This window comes from Cantharellus anzutake, assembly GCF_015039405.1.
Source record: "Cantharellus anzutake strain C23 chromosome Unknown EI90scaffold_17, whole genome shotgun sequence".
NCBI lineage: Eukaryota > Fungi > Basidiomycota > Agaricomycetes > Cantharellales > Hydnaceae > Cantharellus > Cantharellus anzutake.
Genome location: NW_024066967.1, coordinates 636,660 through 661,706, shown reverse-complemented (window position 1 = coordinate 661,706; position 25,047 = coordinate 636,660). Strand labels below are relative to the sequence as shown.

Here is a 25,047-nt window from a genome sequence, read left to right as displayed (position 1 = left end):
GAAAAGGAAATGCGAGATTCCGATTGCACAGCCATCGCACACAGCCATCACCACGTCGCATCGTCAGAACACGTCACATTCTGACAATATCAGTCTTTCTGCTTTTGCGTTCCTCACTGAACAGCTATTGTGGGCCTGGTGCTCTCATTTGGCCAGCCTCTGCTATAATTACATGGCTATTTTGAAGCTGGGTGTATGCGTCGCAGGAGTTTATTCAATGTTTTTGGTAACTGAGAATTCCACTGGAATGTATCTCTTGCTAATTCCCCTCCGTAGCTTTGGGCTATCGCACAGGAGAGACGTATGTCAACACTATCCCCCAATTCTCTAACTCGTGTTAATCCTATTTGTTAAGTGGCCGTGCCGTTCGCTTCCACTGACCCGAGCAAACCACCCGAACGTTTCCATTCTGCACTCTTTCTAAATACTCTCCAGAGCCTAGCGAGTGTTATTTCATCGGCTATCTATATATGGATCCGCCGTGTGCCTGGGCAGAGCCTGGCTCAAATATTCGGTCTCAAATCAGCTACCAAACCAATGCCAGTCACTAATGGGAAAGCGAATGGACATGCAAATGGAAACGATGTTCACGGAAAGGAAATATCCCGCCCTAAATACGCTCGAGATATGCTCCTTCGGTGCCTTCAATGTGCGATCTTCGTCAGCACTGCTGCCCAATTTGGATTTGCTGCACTCTCACATATATCATATCCTACAATGGTTCTTGGGAAGTCCTGCAAGCTTGTCCCAGTGATGATTATGAATGTTCTCCTCTACCGCCGCAAATTCGCACCGCACAAATATCTCGTCGTCGCCCTTGTCACAATCGGCATCACTGCCTTTATGGGATCAGGCGACGCCTCTGCAAAAGGTGCGAAACACAAGGGAAACGCGCAATCCAGTATATGGGGCATCTTTCTTTTGCTGATTAACTTGATTATTGATGGAGCGACCAATTCCACTCAAGACGAGATTTTTGCTCAGTATCGCATTACGGGACAACAGATGATGTTCTGGTTGAACGCATGGAGCACAATTTTGACCTCGACACTCATCATGCTTCCCTTGCCATATCTCCCTATCCTCCACCCTACCTCTAAGTCCACGCTACCTGATCGATCGGAACTTCAGGGAGCATTGTCATTTATTAGAACACATCCGGAGGCTCTCAAGTCGCTGTTGGAGTTTTCGGTCACCGGCTCACTTGGTCAACTCTTCATATTTGAAACTTTGCAGCACTTTGGGTCATTGACTTTAGTGTTGGTGATAATTTTATTATATCTTTTTTGCATGCAGTGCTGAACCAGTTGGTTAGGATGGTAACATTGACGCGGAAACTGTTCACCATGATTCTATCAGTGGTGGTTTATAACCACAAACTCACTTACGGCCAATGGCTTGGTGCCGCCATCGTTTTTGCCGGAATCGGCGTTGAAGCCTGGGTGAAGCGAAAAGGTGGGTCACATTTCCATTCCTCTGGTTCCATGCTTCTGAATACCATCCCTCAGAAATTTACGCTAAACGCAGTCTTCAAGAGCGGGAGAAAGGTAAAATAAAAGCTCTTTGAATTATTAGCATTTAGAGGTTAGACGATTGGATGCACACTGTTCGTTCGTCCGCATTATGTATTGTATTTTCCACCTTGATAACGATAGACGAGAAGGCTCCTAGATGAACAGGGGCACTAGGTGACTATATCGCGGGATTTTAGCCTCACACCTGACAATTTGGTATATTACATAATGTGGATTCCGGTCGGTGGGAGTTTCAATTCAATCCACCTTCGGTTTGGATCCGTCGAGGTGCCTGTCACGAACCCCCCTCTCGAGATTATATTATTCACACCTGCCAAATGACAACCCCAACGTCGTACTCAACACCCGTGGACCTCTCAGCACCACCCGAGGCAGAATGGCGGTATGGCCCGGGCGCTCACACCATGACCGACTCGGGGCGCTGATCACTCTTCTTCCGAAATTCATTCAGCTATGAAATGCGCCGCGAGTGTCAAGAAATCCTTCCCGGACTCTTGCTTGGACCATTAACAGTATCGAAGCAGCTCGAAAAGCTGACTTCTTATGGGGTCACTCATATGTAAAAACAATCCCTTTCGGCTTCATTTTCATTCCCTTTGAGGATCTGGGTCTTCATCCGCGTTTGGAGGCGAATGGCAGACGCGTCATGGCGTGCGATTCGCTTCAGGATGTGAACAACGTCCACTCCGTCCCCTTCTCATCCTTTGTCGTGTTCTCGATTGTTCCTAATTCGTTGCTTACCCCAATCTCCACCTTCCCCCAGAGTTTGCATTCGTGACGCCAAAGAGGCATTCTCAGTCTACCCCCGCTTTCCCGACAAATTTAGCTATATGGTTCTCGATGTCGAAGATAGCGAAGAGCAAAATCTCATTCGATTATTCCCTGGGTACGTCTCTCCTTGCAAAATCGCTCAGCCTCACGGTTCCGAAATTCGCTGACTCATCGCTATCTTGTTCCGCGGCTCGGAACCTCTGTACAAACCTCTCCTCACTCACAATCCTAGCGCTCAAATCTTCATACAACAAGCAATAGCTGCTGGCGGTCGAGTTCTGGTTCATTGCAATGGTACAACCTAACCCAAAGACCATGAGGCTCCGATGATTCATCTAACGCTTTCATGACTTCGCAAGGCGGTATCAGTCTCTCCCCATCATTCGCAATCATGTTCGTCATGCAGCACTTCAAGTTATCCTGGGAAGACGCACTTCAGTATGTTCAGAATCGACGATATTGCATTTCACCGAATGGCGGCTTTTTAACCCAGTTGAAGGTTAGAGGGAAATATGAATCAATTTGATGTTAAGCGTTGAGTTGTTCATTTCTTAGGAGTGGGAATCGATTTATCGTGCTCGTCAAGCTGTTGCTGGGTTCTCGAATAGTGGATATACCCGTTCTGTAAGTCGACGGAAACGTAGTGACGACGAGGATGACGACGAGGATAGTGTACAGAGGCGAGTCTTTCTCCTCTAGTCAACGGGGTTTAGTGGTTTACGGCATCTCACAGGGTACCCGAGGCGCGAAGGCGATATTACGCTCCTGAGACGGACACTGAAATGGCATGATCGAGGCATACATAGGTACATATTTCACGGATACGAACAATAGTCCCCCATCTAGTTCTACCTTACATCCTATTTGCGAGCCGCTGGTCGCGTTGATATCCATAATGTCTTTGATTCGGATTGTACATTTTCCCAGCGATTATAACTCATAATTTGCTGCGCGTCTGTAAACGAGTCATGGATGGACGATGTTAAGCATGCGGTAGTCCAAAATTGAGAGATAGTCAGGAATGGGCTCGCCTTCTCTTTCCCCGGGATTAATTTGGCGAACAGGGGAGCTTGGATTCTTTCTGTCCTGTGAGCAGGGTGCTCATTGGTCACCTTGGATAACAACGCGCTGGTGGACGGCGTCTCTGAGTCCACCTTCAACACATGCCGGCAAAGCTTGTCGAGGCGATCATCGAGGCGATACGCAGCCGCCTTGGTCTCCTCATTTACGAGCTTGAGTTGGGAAGATGGCAGGTCATAATGGATGGACGCGGATCCTCCTGGTCGCTCGAGTACAAGGACCCGGTGGGGGAAGATGATAGTATTCTGAGAGTAGTTGTTGTACACAACCGCGTAGTCACCCGGTGGCGGTATGAGTTCGTAACGGTGAGTCTCCAGCCAGCAGTTGGGATCTTCGGGGTTATAGAGCGAACGGTACCCAGACGAAACGTGGTCATGGTCGCAACTGGGACGAGGCAAAATTAAAGGATAGTCTTCATCGTTAAGCACAAGGTGAACGGCAAGAAAAACTCACGCAAGACCTAAATTTCCAAAGTAGGGGCTTAGCCTTCCCCACGCAGCCTTCCAATCTTCGCCGTCCTTGAGGGTTTCGTCGAACACCTCGTCAAAGTACTTGAGGTACGTGTGATCCTTATAGAAGGTCTTGACTTGCTCATCCAGACGCGCCAGTGCCTCCTTGACAGGCACCTTACTTTCCCAAGAGACGCGGACAACATCATATGGCACAGACTGAATATCGTTTGACATTGCGGCAGGCGACGACCAGGAGTGTCGAGAGAATGAAACCAGGAAAGAGGTGATCCAAGGAAGGGCCCTTTAAAGTACAGCCTGTCCTTGAATCAAGCGGCGGTGGCACTACTCCTTCAGCCATCGTCTCGGACCTTGCGATCTATCCGTGAGGCGGAGCCGATTTATGTAATACTCCGAATCAAATAACGGAAAACAACTCGTGTCATCGGCAAGCTGTTGCCCAGTGATATGGTATATGTATAGTGAATTCGAAGATCACAATGCAACGGAGAACTGATTGCGGCGCTAAACCAAGCTCCGATGGATCTTGTCCTCTCCTACTTACATAAGCGTGAAATCACGTGCATAAGCGTTTAAAATGCGATCCCGGCGTTCGCTCTTGCTCTTGCGCACTGTCCGCAAATTCCCAATTCGCCACTTTTCCCATTCTCGATGTAGACAGCAGACACCGTGGCTTGAGAGTGCAAGAGAACGGGCCAAGTCATTGGCCAATGTGAGCCTACTGGAGCGGACAGATGCCTGGAAGACGAGGGCGAACTTGACGCTCTCACAGTTGGGCGGAAGACTAAACGAGGTGACGGGGTATCATACTATAGAAGAGCTCAAGAGAAGTGTGGTCGAAAAAGGTGTGAAATCATTGTTCATGAATGATCTTAAAACCATCACTCATTTCTCCCACGATCAGAGCAAGAGATATCGCGACTAAAAGAAGATGCACACTCCGTCAAACTATCTTACGAGGAGGCGGTCTTGACGCGTTCCGCATGTCAACGTGAGATAAACGACTTGCTGCCGCGCAAATCAAATTGGTCCGAATCGGATGTCTCCCATTTCACCAATCTCGTCCGGCAAGACCACGTCAACGCCCAGGCTGAAGTCACAGCTAAAAAAAAATTAGATGATACAGAGAGAAAACTAGAGACTGCTTTTGACGATCTTATGCGCTCTATCCTTAATCGGTATCATGAAGAACAAATATGGAGTGACAAAATTCGAAGCGCAAGTACCTATGGACAACTCCTCGCCCTCGCCCTCAACTTGGTCGTCTTCATCGCCGCTATTATTGTTGTGGAGCCGTATAAACGGAAGAGATTACGCGAAAGCCTCGAGGATCGCATCGAACTGTTGGAAAAGGCAAATCGGCAGCTCATGGAAGAAGGGATGAAGAACATCAATGAGCATTTTGCGAATCAGGAGGAGATCCTCACAAGACTCGCTACTGCCGCCACTAGTCACAGACTCATGTCAGCCGATGACAGCCCGCCATCGTCATTACCCCCAGCTGAGGTACAATTACCTTGGACTTCATACCAAATTCCTATATACAATCCGCAAGTTTGGTCAGCTGCTGCTGGTGCGGTGGGGGGCATCATTATCACCCTGCTACTCAAATCGACAGCGGTGGTATGAACTACATATAGAATTACTCAGAAAATGGACACATAATGTTGGTCACTGAGTTTCGAGGGCACCCTCCTCACGCTTCCTGCGATAGAAAGCACCTAGCTCCCTAATACCATCCCCCCACGTTTTCGCAACGATTATTTCGGAACGAATCCAGCTACAATTTTCGCCATGATCAGTCTTTCCCTGGTATGAGCGATCTGGGACTTACTTTGGCAACTTGTTCTGTATCCGACTTGTCGAGTACCGCTGGTCAATCAAGATAAGGCTGGCCCAATCATTCTTATGTCGGATAGCTCTTCCTGGACGTCGTAGAAACATTGGCTGTCGGGCCATCGGGAGGCGAATAGGCCTTACCTATAGACTGGTTCACTGCCTACGAGTGTGGATTCAATAAGTACCAAGGCCGCCCACGATACTTCTGAACACACACCTTCATGCATATGTTTTCGTATAACTCCATCCCGGCGTCTTTGCCACCAGTAGATCCCTTCCGGCGTACAAAATTCATCCGTTCTTTCAGTTCTCTCGAGCCAAGGTTTGCGTACGGTAGGCCAATGACTACAACCCCTCGGGCAAGGTCATCTGAAAAGTTGAGGCCTTCTGAGAGGCGTCCGCTGACGACAGCCATGAGGACCGCGCCGCGGGGGCTTCTCGACTGTCCTTTCTTTGGGTTGCTCCGCTTCGTTACAGTACTGCAACACTTACCTGAGACTCTCTGTCTTTCGTGGCGATTGTCGCACTGTAATCTCGCAGCACTCCATCGACGCTCGACCCATCCGCAGGCTCCAAAAAGACATTTTTTTTGGAGCGTATCCGCGTCATGACCCCTCTCTCTTCCCATATTTTGAGTGCGGATTGAAGGAATGAATGCGAGGGGAAAAAGATGACAAGTCCATGTGGGACTAGGACTACCAGATTAGCGAGGATAAGGCCAAGCTCTTCAGTCTGTGGTAGCACGAGGTCAAGCACATTACACATGGTTTCTGGGGATGGGCCGTACTAGTTCATTATTCCCTCGATTATCAAACTTGAATTTGAGTTCTTTCTTTCGCGGGCCGTGTGTGATAACGAGTGTTTGAAGACTCGATGATGGGATAACATGTCCACAAGTAAACATCGCAATTCTGTCCTCCGGCAAATTTGGAAAAAGTTGAGTTTGGATGTCAAACATCTGTTAACGTTACTTGGAGGTTCAAAGCCATCTTTGGGTAACGCCAACGTACCGGAGACATAGTTCCGCCGGCCAGTATCACAGACCGAGCTTCCTCGATAACATCTCTAAATGCATCTTCCGGGTTTAGCAGCTGGTACTTTAAAGTGACAGCATTGCGCGTCCTGTCGGCATCTTGACCACGAAACGGTCCCTCGACCGTGACAAATACCCGCCCCTGATGGTTTGGGCTAGTTAACACGAGAAGAAATGCTTCGACTGCATGAAGAGGAGGTGCAGCTCCGCTTTTGTGATCTCGCGCTTTCCCTGGTTCTGCAAAATCCCTGCCGCTTAGTCGCATAGATCAAGGTTCCATTAGATGAATTCATCACCTTTTGAGGCTTGAGCTAGCATGTCGTCGCAGTACCCAGAAATCTACTTGCACTCCGATCAGCGTAGGTAACATGGCGCTGGATAGTTAAGGGTACCTTCCGCGCCAATTTACTATCCCGGAGGTATTGTACCATCTCAAGGAGATTTAGGCCATCGATTCGTGTGTTCAGTCTCGACACCAATTCTCCAACCGTCATCATGGTTGTGTCACTACTTTCAGGATTACCTGCTGCGATGGCGCCGTCACTTTTTCTCGGTGTTGAACCCGACTCATTCTCATCACTAGCCATGGATTTGCAGAACCCGTCCAATGCCGCAATGAACATCACCACTCGCTTGATTGACAAGGCGTTCCGAGGAGAAAGACGATTTTTAAACTTGGTATGATACGCCTTGAGCTAGTGGATGGGGATCTGGTAAACGTAGTAACCCGGATAATTTGGGCAGGAACAGACCTGGGCGAGAGCGAGCTGGAGGGTTCGTGATGAAAGAACATGCGAATTAATTGATAGTACAGTGTCGATAAGGTCTGTTCATTATGCGTTAGGTGAAGGAGACACGAGAATCTGGACTCACTGTGAGCCTCATCAATTATCACAATGTGATCCTCCAGAGAAATGCCTAGAGCCTCGCGGGCGCTCTTCTGCAGCAGGAGATTATATGGCAGTGTGACTAGCTGTATGATATTTTAGGAAGGGAGGGTTGGTCGGGATCCGGGCTAGCTTGCCTCTGCGCGGTTGATGGCTTTACGCGACCCATAATATGGGCATGTTTTGAGCTCTTTTCCAATTTCCACGAGATCCTCGATATCTTTCGGGCTTGCCTACAGAAGCAGCCACCTACGGTGAACACTTCTTTCTTCTTTATGGGGTCATTCTCGGGAACCCACCAATATGTGATCACGGAAGTCAAAGAGTTTCGATTCTTCATCATGGGAGGGAAGATGTGGACATCGAGACCCCTTTTCCCCTTGGGAAAGGTTGGTTTTCCCCACCCCGTTGCTAGCAACCTAGTACATACTTGAGTTCAATTCCCGACATGCTTCGTCGAGGTCTCCGCCTCTTTCTTTAAGGTCCTCATTGATGCAAGTGTTTTTTCGTGAGCCTAATGAAACGCTGCGCGTATCGGAACCTCCTGTGATCTTCAAAAGCTCGGTTATAGTTTGGCTTAGTTGAGTATGAGTTCTAGAGGCAAAGTATATCTGTTGGTAAGATGTCAGTGACGCTGATGCTGAGTAGGGCATCGAGCATATTAGCTTTAGTGCACACTGGGTCCTCAGGCTGGGTTCGTGAGCGTTCCGTTGAGTGAGATTTGAGCCTGAGTTTTTGGGATCCGTCGGAATCGGTTTGGTGCTTACTGAAGGCGATCAAAAAGACTTACTGTTTCAGCTGTTCACGGACTTCCGGGGTCAGGTTCTCAAGGAAGATGTTATCATCTTCCTCTGGAACGTTTCTATCATCATCAGGAAGATATTGGTCCTCGTTCACGGCCAAATCGTCCCGTTCTACGCGCTATATCGATGTAAGCTCGCCTCATGCAATATGCAGTAGTGGACCTTACGGCTCTTTTGACTACCTTCCCTTTCTGTTTTCGTCGAATGATTTCTTCCTTTCTCCGGGCTTCATCCAAACGTCTCTCAAAGTCATTCTCCTCAGCTTCTAAGGCCTTTTGTTGCCTGGATAAACTCTGGTTGTAAATACAAATGAGCACAAACGTCTTCGCGGTGGCGTTCTGCCTAGCACCTGCTCGATGACCCACTGTGGTTCTATGATTCCCCAGGTTGAGCATTTAGTTCATACACGTCTCTTCCAATTCAATGTTACCTGACTCATCAGACTCGGCCGTTATCTTTTGTCGGAGGTCTGCTAATCGTGCATGCTTCGATCGGGTTTTGTTTTCACGAAGCCATGTCAGACTTGAGGTCAACAAGCTAAGCGTTTTCCCAGTTCCCGTAGGGCTCTCAATAATAGCAAGAGATCGTGACTCTGCTCATGATCCCAGTTGGTGCAATGCCCGAGGAGCAGCATTCGAGCTTACCAATTGCGGCGAAAAGATGCGCCATGAGATCACTTTGTATACCGTACGGAACATTATACGGAAACGCGTCAAACTTGGATGGAGTAGGAATGCGTATAATCTCCGATGGATCCTCCATTAGATAACGGGTTGTTTATGGAGCTAGCGCGTCTCAGCACTGTGGCACGGAAACGCGTCGACGCGGTCACGTGCACCCATCAAATCTTTGAAGACTACCCGAGCGGGTACCCCAGCTCTTCCTATCCTACTGTTCGAGTCGTGATCAGAGACACAAATTTGAGGAAATGTCTCAATTGTCATCGCCTTTGCCAAGTTCTGGGGTGCAAGCTCCGTTATTCTCCAGTCCGCGCCGTACCCAGGGTGCAGATCCTCGAGACGCGTACAACGCGCTTCGACGCGCCGCGGACCCTCTAGCTTTTGACAATGACGATGTTCGCGGTCCCGGTGAGGCCGAAGAAGAAGGAAACGCCAATAATGTTGGAGGGGGAAGAAGAAGCAGAGCTCGAAGTCAAGCGCTTGTGAGAGACGTGCCACCTGTGAAAGATAGAACCGGAGAGGCTGTCCTACAACACTTTGAAGACTTTCTTGATCAGTACGTTTTTAACACCCTTCTGGCCTTGGTACTGACCGCCCCGATTCGGATAAAGATACACTGAAGCCATAGAATTGCCCGCAACCCCAGGGGGAGACGATATGGACGCCGAGCCCCAGACCACACAAGTATACATTCAACAAATCAGGTCTATGGCCGCAAATGATCATCCTACCCTCTACGTCGACTTCAGCCACGTGTTTTCTCGAGACGAGACTCTGGGACGGGCGATCACCGAACAGTACTATCGTTTCCTTCCATATATCAAGCGAGCAGTTGCGAATCAAGTTCGCATCCATGCTCCAGAATATGTGTATCTCAATTCTCATACCAGTAGTACCGTCTCATCCGGGCTGCTCACGCGTGAATTTGGTATTGCTTTCTACAACTTGCCACTTGTCTCATCTATCCGTGATCTTCGAACACACCGAATTGGGACGTTAATGTCCGTCTCAGGAACCGTCACGCGGACATCTGAGGTGCGCCCGGAACTCATATACGGCGCTTTTGGATGCATGCTCTGCGGTGGCTTCGTTAATGAAGTCGAGCAGCAGTTCAAATACACGGAGCCCCTCATCTGCCCCAATCCTACATGTGGGAACAGAAAATCGTGGCAGCTGAAGGTAGAGCAGAGCCGATTTTCGGATTGGCAGAAAGTCAGAATTCAGGAGAATCCGAACGATATCCCAACAGGAAGCATGCCTCGCAGGTTGGTGAGGTGTTACTTGGATCTTTGGAAGAGCCTGATGACTCTTGCTTCAACAGCTTGGATGTGATTCTCAGGGGCGACTTGGTGGAGCGTGCTAAGGCTGGCGACAAATGCATCTTCACAGGGACCTTCATTGTTGTTCCAGATGTCTCGCAATTGGGTCTGCCTGGTGTCAATTCAGAGATGCAACGCGAGGCTACTCGAGGTGCCGCTGCCGTTGGTGCCGGAAACAGCGGGGTCACAGGTCTGAAGAGTCTGGGTGTGCGAGACCTGCAGTACAAGACGGCTTTCCTAGCTTGTATGGCCCAAGACGCAGACGTCCGAGTAAGGCACTGCCTCATCCTTCGTAGTATTTCTCATTATTTCTGTTTTTTTTTTAGAATACTGGGACGAATATTCGGGGGGAGGAGATGAGTGACGGCGGTCAAGAAAATCAAGAGGCTTTCGTTTCGACCCTTACGATGCCAGAGATCGAGGAGTTAAAGATGATGGTTCATTCCGATTATATCTACAATAGGCTGGTACAGAGCATCGCTCCCACTGTCTATGGTAAAGGCATTTTCAACTTCAACTTCGGAGACGGGGGCTAACATATATCGAAGGGCACGAGATTGTCAAGAAAGGCCTTTTACTACAGCTGCTCGGAGGTGTTCACAAATTGACTCCGGAAGGTATGCACCTCCGGGGTGACATAAATATCTGCATTGTCGGCGATCCTTCGACAAGCAAATCCCAATTCCTAAAGTACGCAACAGCCAGTTCCGCTACGACTTTTCCCTGACAATGCCTGTAGATACGTCTGCTCTTTCCTTCCTCGCGCTGTCTACACCTCGGGTAAGGCCTCGTCAGCTGCAGGTCTTACTGCAGCGGTCGTCAAGGACGAAGAAACTGGAGAATTCACCATAGAGGCTGGAGCACTGATGCTTGCGGATAACGGGATTTGTGCAATTGACGAGTTTGACAAGATGGACATCACAGATCAGGTTGCCATCCACGAAGCTATGGAGCAGCAGACGATTTCGATTGCGAAAGCAGGGATTCATGCCACTCTGAATGCAAGAACATCGATTCTCGCTGCCGCTAACCCAATTGGTGGGAGGTATAATCGCAAGCTCAGCTTAAGGGCAAACTTAGGCGGGGTTATGAGCGCACCCATCATGAGTCGTTTCGATTTGTTCTTCGTCGTACTGGATGAATGCAACCCGACGGTCGACGAGAATATCGCCAGGCACATCGTAAACATCCACCGGTTCAGAAGTGAGGCCGTTCAGCCAGAATTTAGTACTGCAGCACTGCAACGGTATATTCGTTATGCAAGGACATTCAACCCAAAGGTGGGACTTAGATGTCCTCCTATGGTCTTCATATTCAGCTTTTCCGTAGCTTACGCCAGAGACATCCGACATCATTGTGGAGAAGTATCGCCTCCTCCGACAAGATGACGCCTCGGGTGTTGGCAAGAACTCGTACCGAATAACCGTTCGCCAGCTAGAAAGCATGATTCGGCTCAGCGAAGCCATAGCTAGGGCTCACTGCACAGATGAGGTGTGGGGACGCGTGTTCCATTATTGCGATAACCACTTAATTTGCGGACTTTCACAGATCACGCCAGCATTCGTCCGAGAGGCATACTCCCTGCTCCGTCAATCCATTATTCACGTCGAACAAGACGACATTGATTTCGATGAAGAGGAGCTGCGAGGTCAACGACCGCATCAAGATGCCAACGCTCATGCGCCCTCCAGTGGTGATATCTTTGGCGAAGAGGATGGTACCGATTTCAACGTCGTAGGAGACATCACCGCGGAGGAACTCGCTGCCTTTAATGAGACAGAATCTAGTTATTTGAACGAGGAATCGATGCAGGTTCACCCAGGTACGCCCACACGAAGAACCACGGGTACGTCTTCGTCAGTCGCTCCGCTTGGTGAGAGGAGTACAACGGCACCATCATCTACTCCTGCACCGGCCCCCCCACCACCCAAGAAACAGAAGATGAAGTTGCCATATGAACAATATATGGCTATGCAAACTCTCATCCTGGATCACCTAGCTGGGCTAGAGCGTACGACCGGAAAAGGTTTAAATCGGGAGGATTTAATCGATTGGTACCTCGAGCAGAAAGAGGAGGGAATCGCCAATCTGGAAGAATTAGAAACTCAGAAGCAACTTATTCGAAGAGTCCTCAACAAACTGGTTAAGGTGATAATTTCATTCTTGGAAGAGTCGCATCTACAAAGGAGCGTTTACTGACGAGTCGATCAATGATTCAGGACAATTTGCTTATCGCCCTACAGGGTGACGTCCAGAACTCGTTGCCGTCGGACGACCAAATGGAGGTTGATCAGGACGACAACGTGCACTATATGATACATCCCTCCGTGGATCCAGACGTTCTTTCTTCCACTCAATAGTGCGAATCCCTCAACTCTTTTTTGGGTTTATAGAGTTTGCTTGCACATTTTATTTCTATTAGGAGTTGTTGTATGTATGTAGTGTGTCTAGGTCTATTGTGATGATAATTTATTTTTGTTTTGGCCTACAGACTTGGACGAAGGGGGAAGGGGAAAAGTAAGGAAGAAAAATTGTGCAATGATGCAGACACCCTATCCTTTTTTTTCACAGTTGTTCTCTTTCTGTGCAATGGGTCAGAGTCGGATTGAAATCGTGGAAGAAAAAAGATCGATACGGACCAGGGCCTGTTGCGCACCCTCGACAACTTTCTTAGGTTTCATTTTTAGGTTTCCTTTTGAGACCCGGCCCGTTCCTCTCGAGCATCCTCTGCTTTGACTTTCACATAGTCAGCGTCACCCTCGTCCTCACGGGCCTTGGCCGATTTCGGTGCATCAGCATTCTGTGAAGTGTAGGATTGGGTGAAAGGAATGCATTATTATATATGCACATATCATGCGAAGGGGGACTCACAATGGCTGCTTTTACGGAGGTCACCTCCGCATTATCTGTGGGAGCGTCTTCGGATGGTGAGGCTGGCTTTGTGGCTTCAGGGATGTCGCTAGCCGTCTGAAATATAAGCATAGAACATTTTTTCGTAGCATCCACGAAGCAGAGACGCTACTCACCCCTTCTTTCGTAGTAAGAGGTGGCTCCGCGACGTCATTCTTGCAAAAGTTGCAGAAATGTAAGAAAGAGAGAGTTACGCGCTGTTAAACATATGCTTACTGCAGGTGATGGAGGGCTTGAAGCGATGGCTAGTTCCTCGTGATTTTCTTTGGCGTGTTTGTCGTCATGGTGGGCGGTGTGGGTGCCATGGTCTTTGCTTTTACGTCTTCCATACAGGAAATATAACTAGTAGCAATTAATGAAATGAATAAAAGCGTCCAAACTTCGCAATTGAACACCCCCTAATGCGGACTCCCGAGTTGTTATCCTAAGAGAGAAAAATTGCTCACCCCGATGACACTGCCAACACCAGCACCAATCTAACAAAAAAAAAAACAACGGCAACCTCTTTTCATGAGCCCAGAGTGACTTCATTAGGCTATCGAAGCGAAATTTACTTGCCATCCACGGAGTGTCAGAACTGTTGGTCTGATGATGAGATGCAGAACTAGCCATTCCTCTCGGGGAAAACGTATTTCTGTGGAGTGCCAATGTAGATGAGGTGCAAGCGAGAGTAGACGTTGCATTTCGCCGTGAGGGTTGTAAAACGGTGCGAAAAGTGGTGGTGGTGGTGCGAGAGAATGCACTCATATTTGCTGTGAGAGGCGAGTTGTTGGGTAAATGCTCAGAGTGTGAGAATTTGTAATTTTCGACGAGGTGACGTTAACTCAATTGCGTGGTGAATGATTACATGTTTGTCATACGCACACGTGCCTCGTTTGCTGGTTCTCAAGGAATGTTCCTCGGCAGGCTAGTGGCCGCGCCACTCTTTTGATCTCTGCTAGGTCAGTGCAAGGTAGTGACAAGTTGTTACGGCCCTAAACTCGGGAAGTGCTTCCCTCCGCGCGCCGGCCAAGGATGTTTCTATCGGAATCATGCGTGTAGGTGCTTCCTCACGAAGTGGGAACGCAAGGTCATGGACAGCCCAGAGTCGGGCCACAGAACTCTGGATGCAATATACGGCGCGTTTACCAACTACATCAACTACCGGCCCCTTCATTTACGCCAAAAAAGGACCAGGCTCTCAGCATTACGCACTGCGGTCTGTTGCTCATTCTGTGCACGGTGTGCGGGCGTATGCAATATGTCACAGTGTCCACTCCCTCATTCTCGCCGGCCCGCACGCCATACTAAACTATCTGCGTGCACATCCCCCATTCACATTGACTGATGTTAGCGATTTTCCATAGATCGGTCAATTTAAAACCAATATGGTGCAGTTTGGGCAAGTCAGAATACCTTAGAAGTACGATAGCATCCATGCAAGATCACCTAATTCAAGACCCCTGGCATCGGCTGTGGGGGGAGATTTGGCGTAGCAACGATTGCGATTGGTCGCGACTCAGATCCTGAGAATCGGACTGGCCAGGTGCTCTCAGGTGCTCTGGAGCCTCCGGAGCGCTCTAGACCAGGGGACTTTGCTCCAGTTGCCTGTCCGATTTTCGTGATGGAGGTCACGGTGACACAGCACTGGGATTGGGGATCCAAATATGATATCAACTGTATTGAGGCTCTGAAATCAAGTTTTTAAACGTTTTAAACATACACGCGATCTAGTGAACAACATCCTGAGCCATTTATGTCATCAAGTTATACCCCCTAAGGTCTCATCAAACATAGCGGGTATTTCTCCCCCATCATCAAGAGACATCCTAGCCCGTATGCCGTCACGTAAAACATCCCGCATTTTTGTGGTCCAACTAATGAATCCACGAAAGTTTGTTGAAGGTCAGAGACAAGATATGGACCGATCCTCCGTAAAACGACGAATTTCGCCCTGAATCCTCTGTAATGCGCTGCGAAGTGCCCATGATGTCGTCGTGCTTCCTAGAGGCCTACATCAAACCATCATAACCACATTCTCCACCCACAGCTAATTGTTTGCAGCCGATGTCAGGTAAGGACAACAGGTTTCACTCTCACAACGCAGTCCTAAGGCAGTTGAGCTTTAAAATCGTGCTTCTACCCCGTTGATCAAGTTTTCACAGACGCCAGTAGTAACGATTCATTATTATGTAAAGTCTTATGTTACTTTTGCGATCAAGCAAAACGGCTCGTCGGTCATAAGTTTTTCTTGCGAGCAAGCAATGAATGTGGTCTGAAGCAACTCGCCCGGCGTCCTCTACAGATGGGGTGCAGAACCAAGGTTTCGGTTTCGAGCGCATGAGGAAGCGGTCAAGAAACAAAGAGTTATATTCGCTCAAGGTACCGCCATTTCGCAACACAGCTATACGGTAACCAGAGTATGTATTACAATCGAAGCTAAAACGAGTTAATAATTGAAGATTTGAGTGAGGGACCAACAAGCAACGAAGAACATCAGTCATCGAGACGCACATGCGAGCACAGGTACAGCACTCACTCAGAGAAGGGTGGACACGCGTTGAATGCGGTGAGGGTGGATGATATGCGGATATCGGTCAGATGGTAGACGGGTCAGACAAGTGGCGAATCGTGAGTTGGAAGTCGTCAGCACTGTAGCCCCAGGCCAACATATGTACCCCAGGCCAAAGCCCATTTACACAAATGCCCCAGCCATAATCTAGCAGCGCGACGCCCCGCTACAGCCCAGGCCAACATGTGTGTGTGCGTCCCAAACCAAAAGCCCATTGACATACATGGCCCAGCCAGAATTTGGCATCAAGGCACTTCGATGCTGCAGTCCCAGGCAAACACGTATGCGCCCCAGGCAAAAGCCCAATCACATAGAGGCCCCAGCCACAATCTAGCAGCACGACGCCCCGCTACGCTCCAGACCAACATGTATGCATCCCAGACCAAGGCTCATACACACACACACACATGCCCCAGCCACAGTCGGCTCTCACGGGACTCCAATCCTGCGGCCCCGGGCCAGCACGTACGTGCCCCAGGCCGAAGCCCATTCACACGTGCCCCAGCCACAATCACGCAGCACGGCGCTTCCAACCAACGCCCCAGCCACAGAATCGACACCGCTACCATCTAGACCTACAGAAGTGAACCGACGAACCCTGAAGCGCCAGGCAATGAGTCACGACCCCAGGCCAGATGGCCAATGTCAATGTCCACCCCAGCCAGAGCCACAGAGAAAGGCGCCAGCCACTCCTTTTCCGCACATATCACCGCTAGGTTGGAGAGACAAGTCATCGGGCAAGTGTGCGACGCCGAACAGAGACTGTCCACCGTTACCGGCCTGGACACGCCCAAGCATGGAGCCCAAGTGGAAACACCCCAGCCCAGGACGACCCCAGCGCCCATCACCGTAGTTGCGCCACCCATGCAAAAAAGAAGAAAGAAAAAAAGAAAGAAACCAAAATACACAAGACATGAAACAGATACACGACTATGAGACATATTTGCAAATAACATTCAGCAAGTAACCACGCAGAAACTTGACAACTACTCACCATTGGAAAAAAATCAGAACGGGAGCGGAGATAACCGTAGAATCAGGCGAATTTAGACACACATGGCTAAAAATACGATTCAATAAGTGCCGCGCAAAAAAACCAGCTATGGAGGCACACGTACTCGCCATTGGGAGAAGTAGAGTGGAATCCCTCATACTGGGTTCAGAAACGGGGGGTGGACCTTGTGGACCACCGAACAACAAGTCCGTCGGTGGCTGAGGAAAATGTTAACCACTACTGATGCCACAGTCAATTACGGCTTACTCACTGCACCCGTGTCCATCAACAGACAAGCCGTGTGTTCCTTTGTGTCCCATTTCGCCAGTGGTCATCGTGAGCGGCTGTCGAACGTTTTGCTAAGTTGGCATGATGTGTCAAATGACCAGAGACTATGAAGGAAACCAGTTAGCAATCGATCCATGATATCACAGCAGCGGTCCCCTAACGAATTTTGGCAGAGCAAATGAAAGTATCAACCGAGGGCAGTGGTCACTGGTGACTAGGACATCGACACAGCGAACAATCGTGGTGCACGGCGTAACTCGATATCAAAACACGACGAGCAGAGGTGCAGCCGGCGCCGAATGCAAGACAGAGAGGAGACGCTGATGAGAAGAGAGGAATCGTCCCAAAAAGCCCGCCTTTTATGCCTTTCCATGGCCCCAAGTTTCCCACAACCCAGGAAAACAGTACTGTTCTTCATCGAACAATCCTTGTGGAAAATACTTTGGATATCGATAAATTGGGTTACAGCCGCGTGCAGCCACTTTTTTGGTTCAGGGGAAAACCCCAACCAAAACTAAAGATTTTGCGATATCTCAGCCGTTTGACCACCGATTTGCACCGTTCAACCGCGAAGGTGGTGCGTTTGGGCATATCAACAATTTCCGTTCCAGAGAGTACAGGGGACGACAAGAGATCTGCGTCTAGAGGCGAAAGAAGCGGAATTGATGCTGTGCTCTCTCTCTCTCTCTTTGTTGAACCCTGACCCAGGTGTTTTGTACAGATCTATCCATCGAGATCTTTGGCATCCGGATACGAATAAGTTCATCCGTATCCGGGCGTTTTTTGTTGCCCAGTGGTCGGAATGGATTCCGATTTCGCTTGATAAAGTTCAGCGCAGAGAGCATCTGGGAAGGGCCTTGACACCGATGAACAGACAGGTCACACGCATAGCTGCGATCGATGCAAGTCATCGTCTCACGCTGTCAAGCCCCAAGTTTTCTTCCGCATCAATATCAGCCCTTGATGGCCAGATATTAGTTGGGTCAGGGCCTTATTGAACATCTGGCTGTCAAACGCATGGTTATTTTGGGAAGAGTGTCCTCTATTCCAATAGAGGCTGATAACCTCTCCTGTGCTCGCTCAAGGTAGAGTCGGAAATAGCCTCACTCGCTGGGCAGCCAAGCGAGTTTTGCACAGTTGGAAAGTACAGGGCGAGTGAGGTGGATGCGGTGGAAGCACAACAATCGGCCAGACGCTTGATTCACGGAAAAACTGTGACGAACTAGATTATTGGACCATACCATAAGAATTATATCGAAAAGGTGGGCGAGCACCAGAACACAATATCGAATCATGAGATTCAGTCGTCAAATATTGCAGAGATACGAACCCTGACAGAGACGGCGTGTTTTTGATTAGGGTGTCATCAGCTTGCAGGGATCACGGACGCACGATACCAATGAGTTCGGGAACCGCCTCCAGCGCTGCTAAGCTAGAAGGCAAGAGCTATCATCTGGTCGATGATTAAAATCCGAAAAAAAAAATCCTCGGAGGTTCTTGCGCTCCAAAAATAACTGCGCAAACGGAAGAACATCAATACTTCCAAAGCTGAGAAGGACATGCAGGACAAGTCCGATGTCTGTGCATTTGATATCCCCTTCATTACGCAATCTCATGAAATCCTCAGGCCCCCTCCAATGTAGCAGGGGTCGAGGAATGTTGAGCTATCTACGTGATACATGCGGTTTGTTTCCTGATTAAGTACTGTTGTGATTAAAAAAGGCGGAAAGTTACAATCGATACCCTCGTAGCCCTGTACATGCCATGATGAACCCTGCCTTTTGGTGGGCGCTAACCACTGCATTCTTTCGCATCACACGTTGGGCCCCGGATTCAAGGCAGGGATATTTGGACGTCCCAGGTAATGGTCAGAGGCTGTAGCGACCGGATGGAACGCTCTGAAGGCCGGAGAGTTGATCAGGAAGATAGAAGCCAACAAGATTCAGTGAACCCTCCCTCTGAGATTGTCGCCGAGGGCATCCCCCAAAAATGTGTGGCTTAGTCTTCCCGAAGAAGTGCACAATTGACCAGCTTTGTTTGCGCATCTTCAAAACATCCTTGGGTTTGTAGGGAAGTCATTTCCCAATATGTATTTGCTAGAATGGGCTTCAAAGTTGCCATCCAGTCCTCGTTCTTCTCTCCTCGGTTCTCCACATAACTGCCTAAAACTCGCGAAGACAGCGAAGACAGAGATGCGAGTCGGGTACTGCCGTTGCGCACTGCACGCTTATTTCCGACAACCCGCACAACGTTCCAATCCCAAAGGATACGCTTCACAATCCACGCAACCTCTCTTCTGTCTCGGTTCCTGCGGTCGATGACTGCGTGCCATAGTGCCTTTAACAACGTCAGAAAACAGTATCTCTCGATCAGTCCATAGATCACATCCTACAAGATGATAAGGACTTCGAGAGTATAGCAGCTAATAAGAAATCCCTCACTCTTGCGGACACCTGCAAGGTGAAAGAAGCAGGGAACTGCGTTCCATTTGTCGAACTCCAGAATCCTGTCGTTGAAAAACTGCGATCTCAGCTGCTCGCTTTTTCCGAAATGGTCTGGTCTGTCACACAAAAAACGGATAAGCCATTCTCTTTGTTCGTTCGGCTTCTGCGGGTGGGGCCGGATCAATGTAGACAATTTGTCGTTTCAAGGGCCTGAGAGGTGCCCATTTCACTAGGGACAAACTTTGAAACGAAGAAGGTGTGTTCCTCATGGGAACAGAACGATAAGGGTGCAGGGGACTAATGAAGCCATTCGCGAAGACTGGAAACACACCGGCTTTCAATGCCTCTCCAACGATATCATTTAGTTTACGGCATGCCCACAAGGCCCCTCGTCATTGCTGTCGTCCCAATTCGAAGTCTTCCATGGTCTGGGGTGTTCGCTCATGCCCCGGCTGCGTAATCCAAGTTCATCCTCTACCCGGACAGAGCCCCTTGAAAAAGCTTAAGAAAGATACCGAAATAGATGAGATGTTGCATCGTGCCAGCTATGCGCTCGAGTCTCTGGCACGCATAGCCATGTTATCGGTATCCATTACCGATCTCGAAGTTGCCTACTACAACAGCTTTAATCATCTTGTTTCAGAAGTGTTCGATTCTCGCGCTACCTCATACAGTTTGTATCGGTGGTGCATAGTTTAGCTTGTCTTGTGGATGAAAGATACGGTTTCCATGGACAAATACTTCGCCCTGAACTCTCTCTCGCATCTATGTTCACACACCATACATTAGACGGTTTGGAGACCACACTGGGGGGAGGCTCACTTGACTTCGAGCTTGGGGAGACTTTGTTTCAGCAGCATGGGCTGAGGGATGACCATTTCGCATGTTAAGTGCCTTCCTTGTCAATCGCCAGGCTCATCCCTCATTGGCGAATCCTTCATTGTCAAATTGAGCTACCTTGCTGCATCGACAGCACCCGAGAGATTCATTGTTGACTCTGCTATGGAGAGAGTGGGTTCATGACCGCTTGCCAGAGATTTTGCATTCGGAGGATGTTGGAAGTCCTGTTTAAAATATCCTCTCAGAAGTTTATTGGAGTGGACTAAGAGAAGTGTGTTCTGAGAGTGATTGTCTCGAAAGAGCTCTTTCCCATTACTCAGTTGACGAGGTTGCAGGGATACCTCGTGATGTCCTGAAGTGTAATTGTCATGGGTAACTTCCCTGACTGCCTCATCTCAGGTCGTAATCGGTTGTATAAAATCTCCTTCATGATGCCAGTTTCGATAACCTGATGTATCGCAAGAGAAATGGGAAGATCTGCTATGATCTTACAGTTCAGGTGAACGATGGTGACTCAAAAGGCCTTCATCTTGGGTACAAGACCATGGATCTCGTTGACCCTGAAGTTTCCCCTACTCGACATCTGTATCGTCGTGACTCCGAACCCATCATCTGTGTTATTATCGCACCACTAGACGTTACCGAAGGGGGCACTAATCTCGAATCCTCCATTTCAGGTGTGCTTTCACTCTAGCTCACATCGCAGTCAATGGCGCTACTACCAGGACAGTCCTTATCGAGCACATCATAGCCTGGTGGCACAATACACAAGATAACGAGTACCGAGTGATGCTGCTGACTGGCGTGGCCGGTGATGGCAAGACGTCAATCGCGCATTCTGTCACAGAGAGGAGCACGAGAGAAGGCATGCTATTATCGAGCTCTTTTAAAGCTGGAGCAGTCCCGGCTTGATCATCTGTTGGTGGCGCAGTCAGGTCTTTAGCAAACAGACGCGCTTCCCACCGTGCCACCATTGTTTCCACCTTGCAGAATGAGCCTACCCTATTCGCGGCATCGTTCGCAAGGCAACTCCGGAAATTTCTAGCGGAGCCCCTCCTATTGAGCCGCCCTCTGATCGTTCTATGGTTGTGATCATCGACGGTGTAGACGAATGCGAGCTTCTTGCCGATATGTTTAATGTGCCCCTGCAAACACTGCTTACAAGTGGTAGGGATTATATGTGGTGTACCAAGGAGAATGCATTCTCATGTAGCCAATGGTTCATGGATAGGGTCTGCGCCGAATGGCGTTTGAAGATCATATTACCAACCCCATACTCGCTTTACATAATGCGAATCTGGCATTGATTCGACTGAGGTTGGGAATGATAGTGGTGTCACCTCGTCCGACCCTAGACTACGCGAAAGAACCCCGCGGTACGACATCAACGAGTCTCGACCTGATTCAACTAAGATGGTGGTGTCACCACATCCGTAACAGTGGTAAAGGTATTCCGCCATAGGCGGGCTCGGGGTATCAGCTACTACAAATGCGAGTACCAATATTGAAGAGAGCTCTTCTGCTTGCCTCGCTCCAGCCTGAGCTAGCAGGGGCCTGAATGCAAATTCGACTACCAGACCGCACAGACTTGACATCCCGTGTAATCGCGGTACGATGTCAGCTTCGCAGGGATAGAACCAGCGGAGCTCCGAACCGCCTTTTCCGTACTTGTTTCCAACGATGTGGGCGAGATTTGTGCACAGGAAAGCATCACAATAACAGTTCCTGAATTGTTGAGCGTGACTTGGATCGATCGGATACAATGACGGGTACAGTAGGCAAGGGAGGAGTTAAGAAACATATAAAAGCTCCCATATAAGAATATTGGCTGAGAGAAAGCATAACATAGAAACCACCACTGCAAAGTCACTGGGGTTCCTGCCTGACACCTTCACCATAGATGGAATAATCGACAAAAGATAATTAAAGCTGAATGAGAAACACTAAAAAATAGCAAGAGAAATTAGGAGTATGACGATAAATAAATGGCTCGGGGGCCTATGCCGGCTGCAGGATAAATGTCATGAAAGCGACGCACATGCTTGGATGATGAAACCTTGATCGACCCAGGACATGTAATTGCTAGACCGAAGCGCGTGGATAATCATGCAACGAGGCTCACAGCAAGTACGATAAAGGTGTAAGAGCGAAAGTGTGCGAGCATGAATAATCTACTCTTGGATTGCCATTAAACTGCAATCATCCACCGAAGCCAGATAAGTGCTCAGTTGGTGACTATATTAACTTGCGAAAAACCCCGTCCCAAGCAAGGTCGGGGCGGAGCGAGTTAGCGTGAAGTTGTTTCAGTCTTCGAACGCGTCGCACGGTTATGTAGAAATCTGAGGAACAGAATCGAAAACACAGCCCCAAACATTAGATACATATGTAGTTCGTTCTGGAGGATCCCGGCATACAGATGTATTTGAGATGACTTCCCAGCTGCGGCTCAGTTTATGTTTCTCCAAGATTCTGCCCTTGGCGAGGGATGGGGTTCTTCACCAAATCCCGTACCGACCCTCCTCCCCCAGAGCACTCTACACGGTCGTGTGCAACCCCTGGTCACCCCGTAGGAACATTAACCATATTTCCTGGGATCTACTTAGCCTGAATCTGTGATGCAAAAGGAAGCGGCGGCTAGCAAGGCTGGTCAGAGTCCACGGTTCATGTATATAATACAAAGCTAGCATCTCAATCCCACCTTTTCAAACTCCGAAAAAGCCCTCAGCTTTGATTCTTCTTGCTTGGAACCTGCCAGCAGTGACATTCCCTAATTCGTCAACATCGTACGTCCCGTGGTTGCCCGGGGGATGACAACTTCGTCGGAAACCCATGTCAGGGTTCATATATACCTCAGCAATATCGCACCGCTGAATCATGACCCGATATCGTGCTCTGGTGCTAACCTTCCTTTTCAACATAACTTTTACTTATTACGTGTCAGTATGCCTTCATATATAATACTTAATATCTGGACATCAAGGACCGATATTGATACCCAAAAAGGCTACGATTGGGGTCGACAGCGTGGGACGATGATTTTGCATCGTAGCTGTGTGAAACCTCTGTCTGCTCGACTGTGTCAATGCTTTGGCCCTTCCCAGATGCTCTCCAGGCTGGAATTCATCTCGAGCGGAATCTCAACGTTTACTCTAACCATCAGACGCCCGAGCCTGTCCCTGCTATTGTCAAACTAGGCCAGGCACGCTAGAAAGGATCTCGATGGATGAATCCGTACAAGAATCTGGGTCAGGGTTCACGGAGAGAGCACAGCATCAACTCTACTTCTGTCCCCTCCAGAGGCACATCTGTTGTCGTCCCCCGCGCTCTCTGGAGTGGAAACTGTCGACATGCTTAAACGTACCATTTTCGCGGTTGGACGGTGCAAATCGGTGACCAGATGGCCAAGATATCGCGAAATCTTTAATTCTGGTTTTCCCTTAAGTAAACCAAAAAAAGTGACCGCACGCGGCCGCACCTATTTATGAATACCCAAAGCGTCTCAGGATTCTTCGATGTGGAACAACACGGGTTGTGGGAAACTTAGGCCCATGGAAGGGCATAAAAGGCGGGCCCCTTTGGAGGTGATTCTTCCCTCATCCGCACTTTCTCTCTCTCTTGCGTTCAGCACGGACTGCTCATCTCTATTCGTCGTGCCCATGCTTTGATACTACCACGATTGTCCGCTGAGTATGTCCTAGTCCACCAGTGACCACTGGCGGGGCTGCTCTCCATCGATCCCTACACCGTTTGCTCTGCCAAAGTTCGTTAGGGGCGGGCTGCTACGATACCCGGGATCGATTATGAACCTGTTCCCTTTATAGCGCCGGGCTTGACACATTGTGCAACCTTAGCAGAACGTTTGACAGCCCTTCCCAATGACGGCCCACTGGCACAGTGATAAAAGGGAACGCGCGGCTTTCCCGTCAATGGACGGAGCGGCAGTGGGTAAGCCATAACTAACTGTCGCATCCGCCTTAAAAACCGCAGCGGGTTAACATTTCCCTTAGCCACAGCCGCGTTGTCGTTTACCGACAAGACAAGGCCCATGTACATCCCCTCATTTCTGAACCCAGCCTGAGCGATTATCACCCCATTTCCGCGCTACTTCTTCCAACGGCGAGTACTCATGCCTCCACAGCTGGGTTTCTTGTTGACTTACATCTAGTCAGGTTTACGCTGTTTCTCGTGTCTTGACTCGGCATTGGTGGTTATCGCTCATGTTTTGATGGTTCCTATTGTGAGTGGTTGTTCCGCTTGTGCGCTAATACTTGCTGAATGTTGGAATGTTATATCTCTATGAAGGCCACATGGTCGTGTATCTGTCTCATGTTTCCTGTTTTTTTCTTGTACGGATGGCACAACAGCGGGGATGGGCGTTGGGGCCGTCCTAGGCCGGGGAGTTCGCACTTGCCAGTCGGCTATACGCTTACGGGTGCTCAACCTAGGCCGGCAGCGATGGTCAGTATTGGGCAACCTCTTGCGTGATTGTAGCTGGGGTTTTTGCGCGGCACTTATTGAATCTTATTTCTAGCCATGTGTATCTAAATTCGCCTGATTCTACGGTTATCTCCGCTCCCGTTCTGATTTTTTTCCAATGGTGAGT

General features: G+C 49.1%; 9 protein-coding genes across 9 annotated transcripts; 5 read left to right on the top strand and 4 right to left on the bottom strand.

Annotated features, from left to right (window-relative positions):
* Positions 1 to 35: 35 nt before the first annotated feature.
* Positions 36 to 1,724, top strand: EI90DRAFT_2970915 (UAA transporter). Its single transcript, XM_039055703.1, has 5 exons — positions 36 to 226; positions 277 to 301; positions 356 to 1,259; positions 1,316 to 1,455; positions 1,509 to 1,724. The coding sequence occupies exons 1-5, from the start codon at positions 173 to 175 to the stop codon at positions 1,565 to 1,567; spliced, it is 1,182 nt and encodes a 393-aa protein (XP_038917502.1). The 5' UTR covers positions 36 to 172; the 3' UTR covers positions 1,568 to 1,724.
* Positions 1,725 to 1,787: 63 nt separating this feature from the next.
* On the top strand, positions 1,788 to 3,263 carry EI90DRAFT_3052202 (protein-tyrosine phosphatase-like protein). Its single transcript, XM_039059916.1, has 7 exons — positions 1,788 to 1,917; positions 1,987 to 2,094; positions 2,299 to 2,421; positions 2,539 to 2,600; positions 2,666 to 2,805; positions 2,862 to 2,986; positions 3,040 to 3,263. The coding sequence occupies exons 1-7, from the start codon at positions 1,853 to 1,855 to the stop codon at positions 3,095 to 3,097; spliced, it is 681 nt and encodes a 226-aa protein (XP_038917501.1). The 5' UTR covers positions 1,788 to 1,852; the 3' UTR covers positions 3,098 to 3,263.
* Positions 3,132 to 4,072, bottom strand: EI90DRAFT_3153682 (uncharacterized protein; the record flags this gene model as incomplete). Its single annotated transcript, XM_039065878.1, has 2 exons — positions 3,132 to 3,770; positions 3,840 to 4,072. The coding sequence occupies 2 exons, from the start codon at positions 4,070 to 4,072 to the stop codon at positions 3,167 to 3,169; spliced, it is 837 nt and encodes a 278-aa protein (XP_038917500.1). The 3' UTR covers positions 3,132 to 3,166.
* A 335-nt stretch (positions 4,073 to 4,407) lies between these two features.
* Positions 4,408 to 5,485, top strand: EI90DRAFT_2970908 (Mdm33 family-domain-containing protein; the record flags this gene model as incomplete). Its single annotated transcript, XM_039055702.1, has 2 exons — positions 4,408 to 4,701; positions 4,761 to 5,485. The coding sequence occupies exons 1-2, from the start codon at positions 4,434 to 4,436 to the stop codon at positions 5,483 to 5,485; spliced, it is 993 nt and encodes a 330-aa protein (XP_038917499.1). The 5' UTR covers positions 4,408 to 4,433.
* Positions 5,486 to 5,527: 42 nt separating this feature from the next.
* EI90DRAFT_3121843 (DNA repair helicase) lies at positions 5,528 to 9,180 on the bottom strand (the record flags this gene model as incomplete). Its single annotated transcript, XM_039063439.1, has 20 exons — positions 5,528 to 5,636; positions 5,691 to 5,781; positions 5,837 to 5,855; positions 5,913 to 6,137; positions 6,188 to 6,427; positions 6,483 to 6,653; positions 6,706 to 6,965; positions 7,025 to 7,067; positions 7,121 to 7,423; positions 7,481 to 7,554; positions 7,602 to 7,697; positions 7,776 to 7,848; positions 7,915 to 7,994; positions 8,046 to 8,226; positions 8,294 to 8,342; positions 8,406 to 8,536; positions 8,586 to 8,711; positions 8,768 to 8,790; positions 8,849 to 9,010; positions 9,063 to 9,180. 20 exons carry the CDS (start codon positions 9,178 to 9,180, stop codon positions 5,528 to 5,530), a joined length of 2,574 nt encoding a protein of 857 aa, XP_038917498.1.
* Positions 9,181 to 9,265: 85 nt separating this feature from the next.
* On the top strand, positions 9,266 to 13,126 carry EI90DRAFT_3052195 (DNA unwinding-related protein). Its single transcript, XM_039059915.1, has 10 exons — positions 9,266 to 9,654; positions 9,710 to 10,363; positions 10,420 to 10,687; positions 10,744 to 10,912; positions 10,966 to 11,107; positions 11,157 to 11,697; positions 11,747 to 11,908; positions 11,966 to 12,565; positions 12,637 to 12,901; positions 13,057 to 13,126. The coding sequence occupies exons 1-9, from the start codon at positions 9,347 to 9,349 to the stop codon at positions 12,775 to 12,777; spliced, it is 2,985 nt and encodes a 994-aa protein (XP_038917497.1). The 5' UTR covers positions 9,266 to 9,346; the 3' UTR covers positions 12,778 to 12,901; positions 13,057 to 13,126.
* EI90DRAFT_3052192 (uncharacterized protein) lies at positions 12,902 to 14,160 on the bottom strand. The gene is made up of 7 exons (XM_039059914.1): positions 13,886 to 14,160; positions 13,774 to 13,803; positions 13,544 to 13,669; positions 13,444 to 13,482; positions 13,289 to 13,384; positions 13,057 to 13,217; positions 12,902 to 12,999 (listed from the first exon to the last, which is right to left on the bottom strand). The coding sequence occupies exons 1-6, from the start codon at positions 14,072 to 14,074 to the stop codon at positions 13,101 to 13,103; spliced, it is 597 nt and encodes a 198-aa protein (XP_038917496.1). The 5' UTR covers positions 14,075 to 14,160; the 3' UTR covers positions 12,902 to 12,999; positions 13,057 to 13,100.
* A 5,784-nt stretch (positions 14,161 to 19,944) lies between these two features.
* On the top strand, positions 19,945 to 21,138 carry EI90DRAFT_3121840 (uncharacterized protein; the record flags this gene model as incomplete). Its single annotated transcript, XM_039063438.1, has 3 exons — positions 19,945 to 20,037; positions 20,091 to 20,277; positions 20,939 to 21,138. The coding sequence occupies 3 exons, from the start codon at positions 19,945 to 19,947 to the stop codon at positions 21,136 to 21,138; spliced, it is 480 nt and encodes a 159-aa protein (XP_038917495.1).
* Positions 21,139 to 21,656: 518 nt separating this feature from the next.
* On the bottom strand, positions 21,657 to 22,387 carry EI90DRAFT_3052184 (uncharacterized protein). Its single transcript, XM_039059913.1, has one exon. The coding sequence runs from the start codon at positions 22,037 to 22,039 to the stop codon at positions 21,707 to 21,709; it is 333 nt and encodes a 110-aa protein (XP_038917494.1). The 5' UTR covers positions 22,040 to 22,387; the 3' UTR covers positions 21,657 to 21,706.
* Between the last annotated feature and the right edge of the window lie 2,660 nt (positions 22,388 to 25,047).

Bases quoted from the DNA above. Each gene is read 5' to 3' on its own strand.
- EI90DRAFT_3052184 (XM_039059913.1), bottom strand. From the start codon at position 22,039: ATGTCAAGTCTGTGCGGTCTGGTAGTCGAATTTGCATTCAGGCCCCTG.
- EI90DRAFT_3052192 (XM_039059914.1), bottom strand. From the start codon at position 14,074: ATGAGTGCATTCTCTCGCACCACCACCACCACTTTTCGCACCGTTTTA. The intron at 13,385-13,443 runs GTGAGTAGCGTC...CTTATATTTCAG, and splicing joins CTCTTACTACGAAAGAAGGG to ACGGCTAGCGACATCCCTGA. The intron at 13,218-13,288 runs GTGAGTCCCCCT...TACACTTCACAG, and splicing joins CCTCCGTAAAAGCAGCCATT to AATGCTGATGCACCGAAATC.
- EI90DRAFT_3052202 (XM_039059916.1), top strand. From the start codon at position 1,853: ATGACAACCCCAACGTCGTACTCAACACCCGTGGACCTCTCAGCACCA. The intron at 1,918-1,986 runs GTATGGCCCGGG...AAATTCATTCAG, and splicing joins CCACCCGAGGCAGAATGGCG to CTATGAAATGCGCCGCGAGT. The intron at 2,806-2,861 runs GTTAGAGGGAAA...TTCATTTCTTAG, and splicing joins GCTTTTTAACCCAGTTGAAG to GAGTGGGAATCGATTTATCG.
- EI90DRAFT_3052195 (XM_039059915.1), top strand. From the start codon at position 9,347: ATGTCTCAATTGTCATCGCCTTTGCCAAGTTCTGGGGTGCAAGCTCCG. The intron at 10,364-10,419 runs GTTGGTGAGGTG...TTGCTTCAACAG, and splicing joins ACAGGAAGCATGCCTCGCAG to CTTGGATGTGATTCTCAGGG. The intron at 11,108-11,156 runs GTACGCAACAGC...CAATGCCTGTAG, and splicing joins AGCAAATCCCAATTCCTAAA to ATACGTCTGCTCTTTCCTTC.
- EI90DRAFT_2970915 (XM_039055703.1), top strand. From the start codon at position 173: ATGGCTATTTTGAAGCTGGGTGTATGCGTCGCAGGAGTTTATTCAATG. The intron at 227-276 runs GTAACTGAGAAT...TCCCCTCCGTAG, and splicing joins GAGTTTATTCAATGTTTTTG to CTTTGGGCTATCGCACAGGA. The intron at 302-355 runs GTATGTCAACAC...CTATTTGTTAAG, and splicing joins GGCTATCGCACAGGAGAGAC to TGGCCGTGCCGTTCGCTTCC.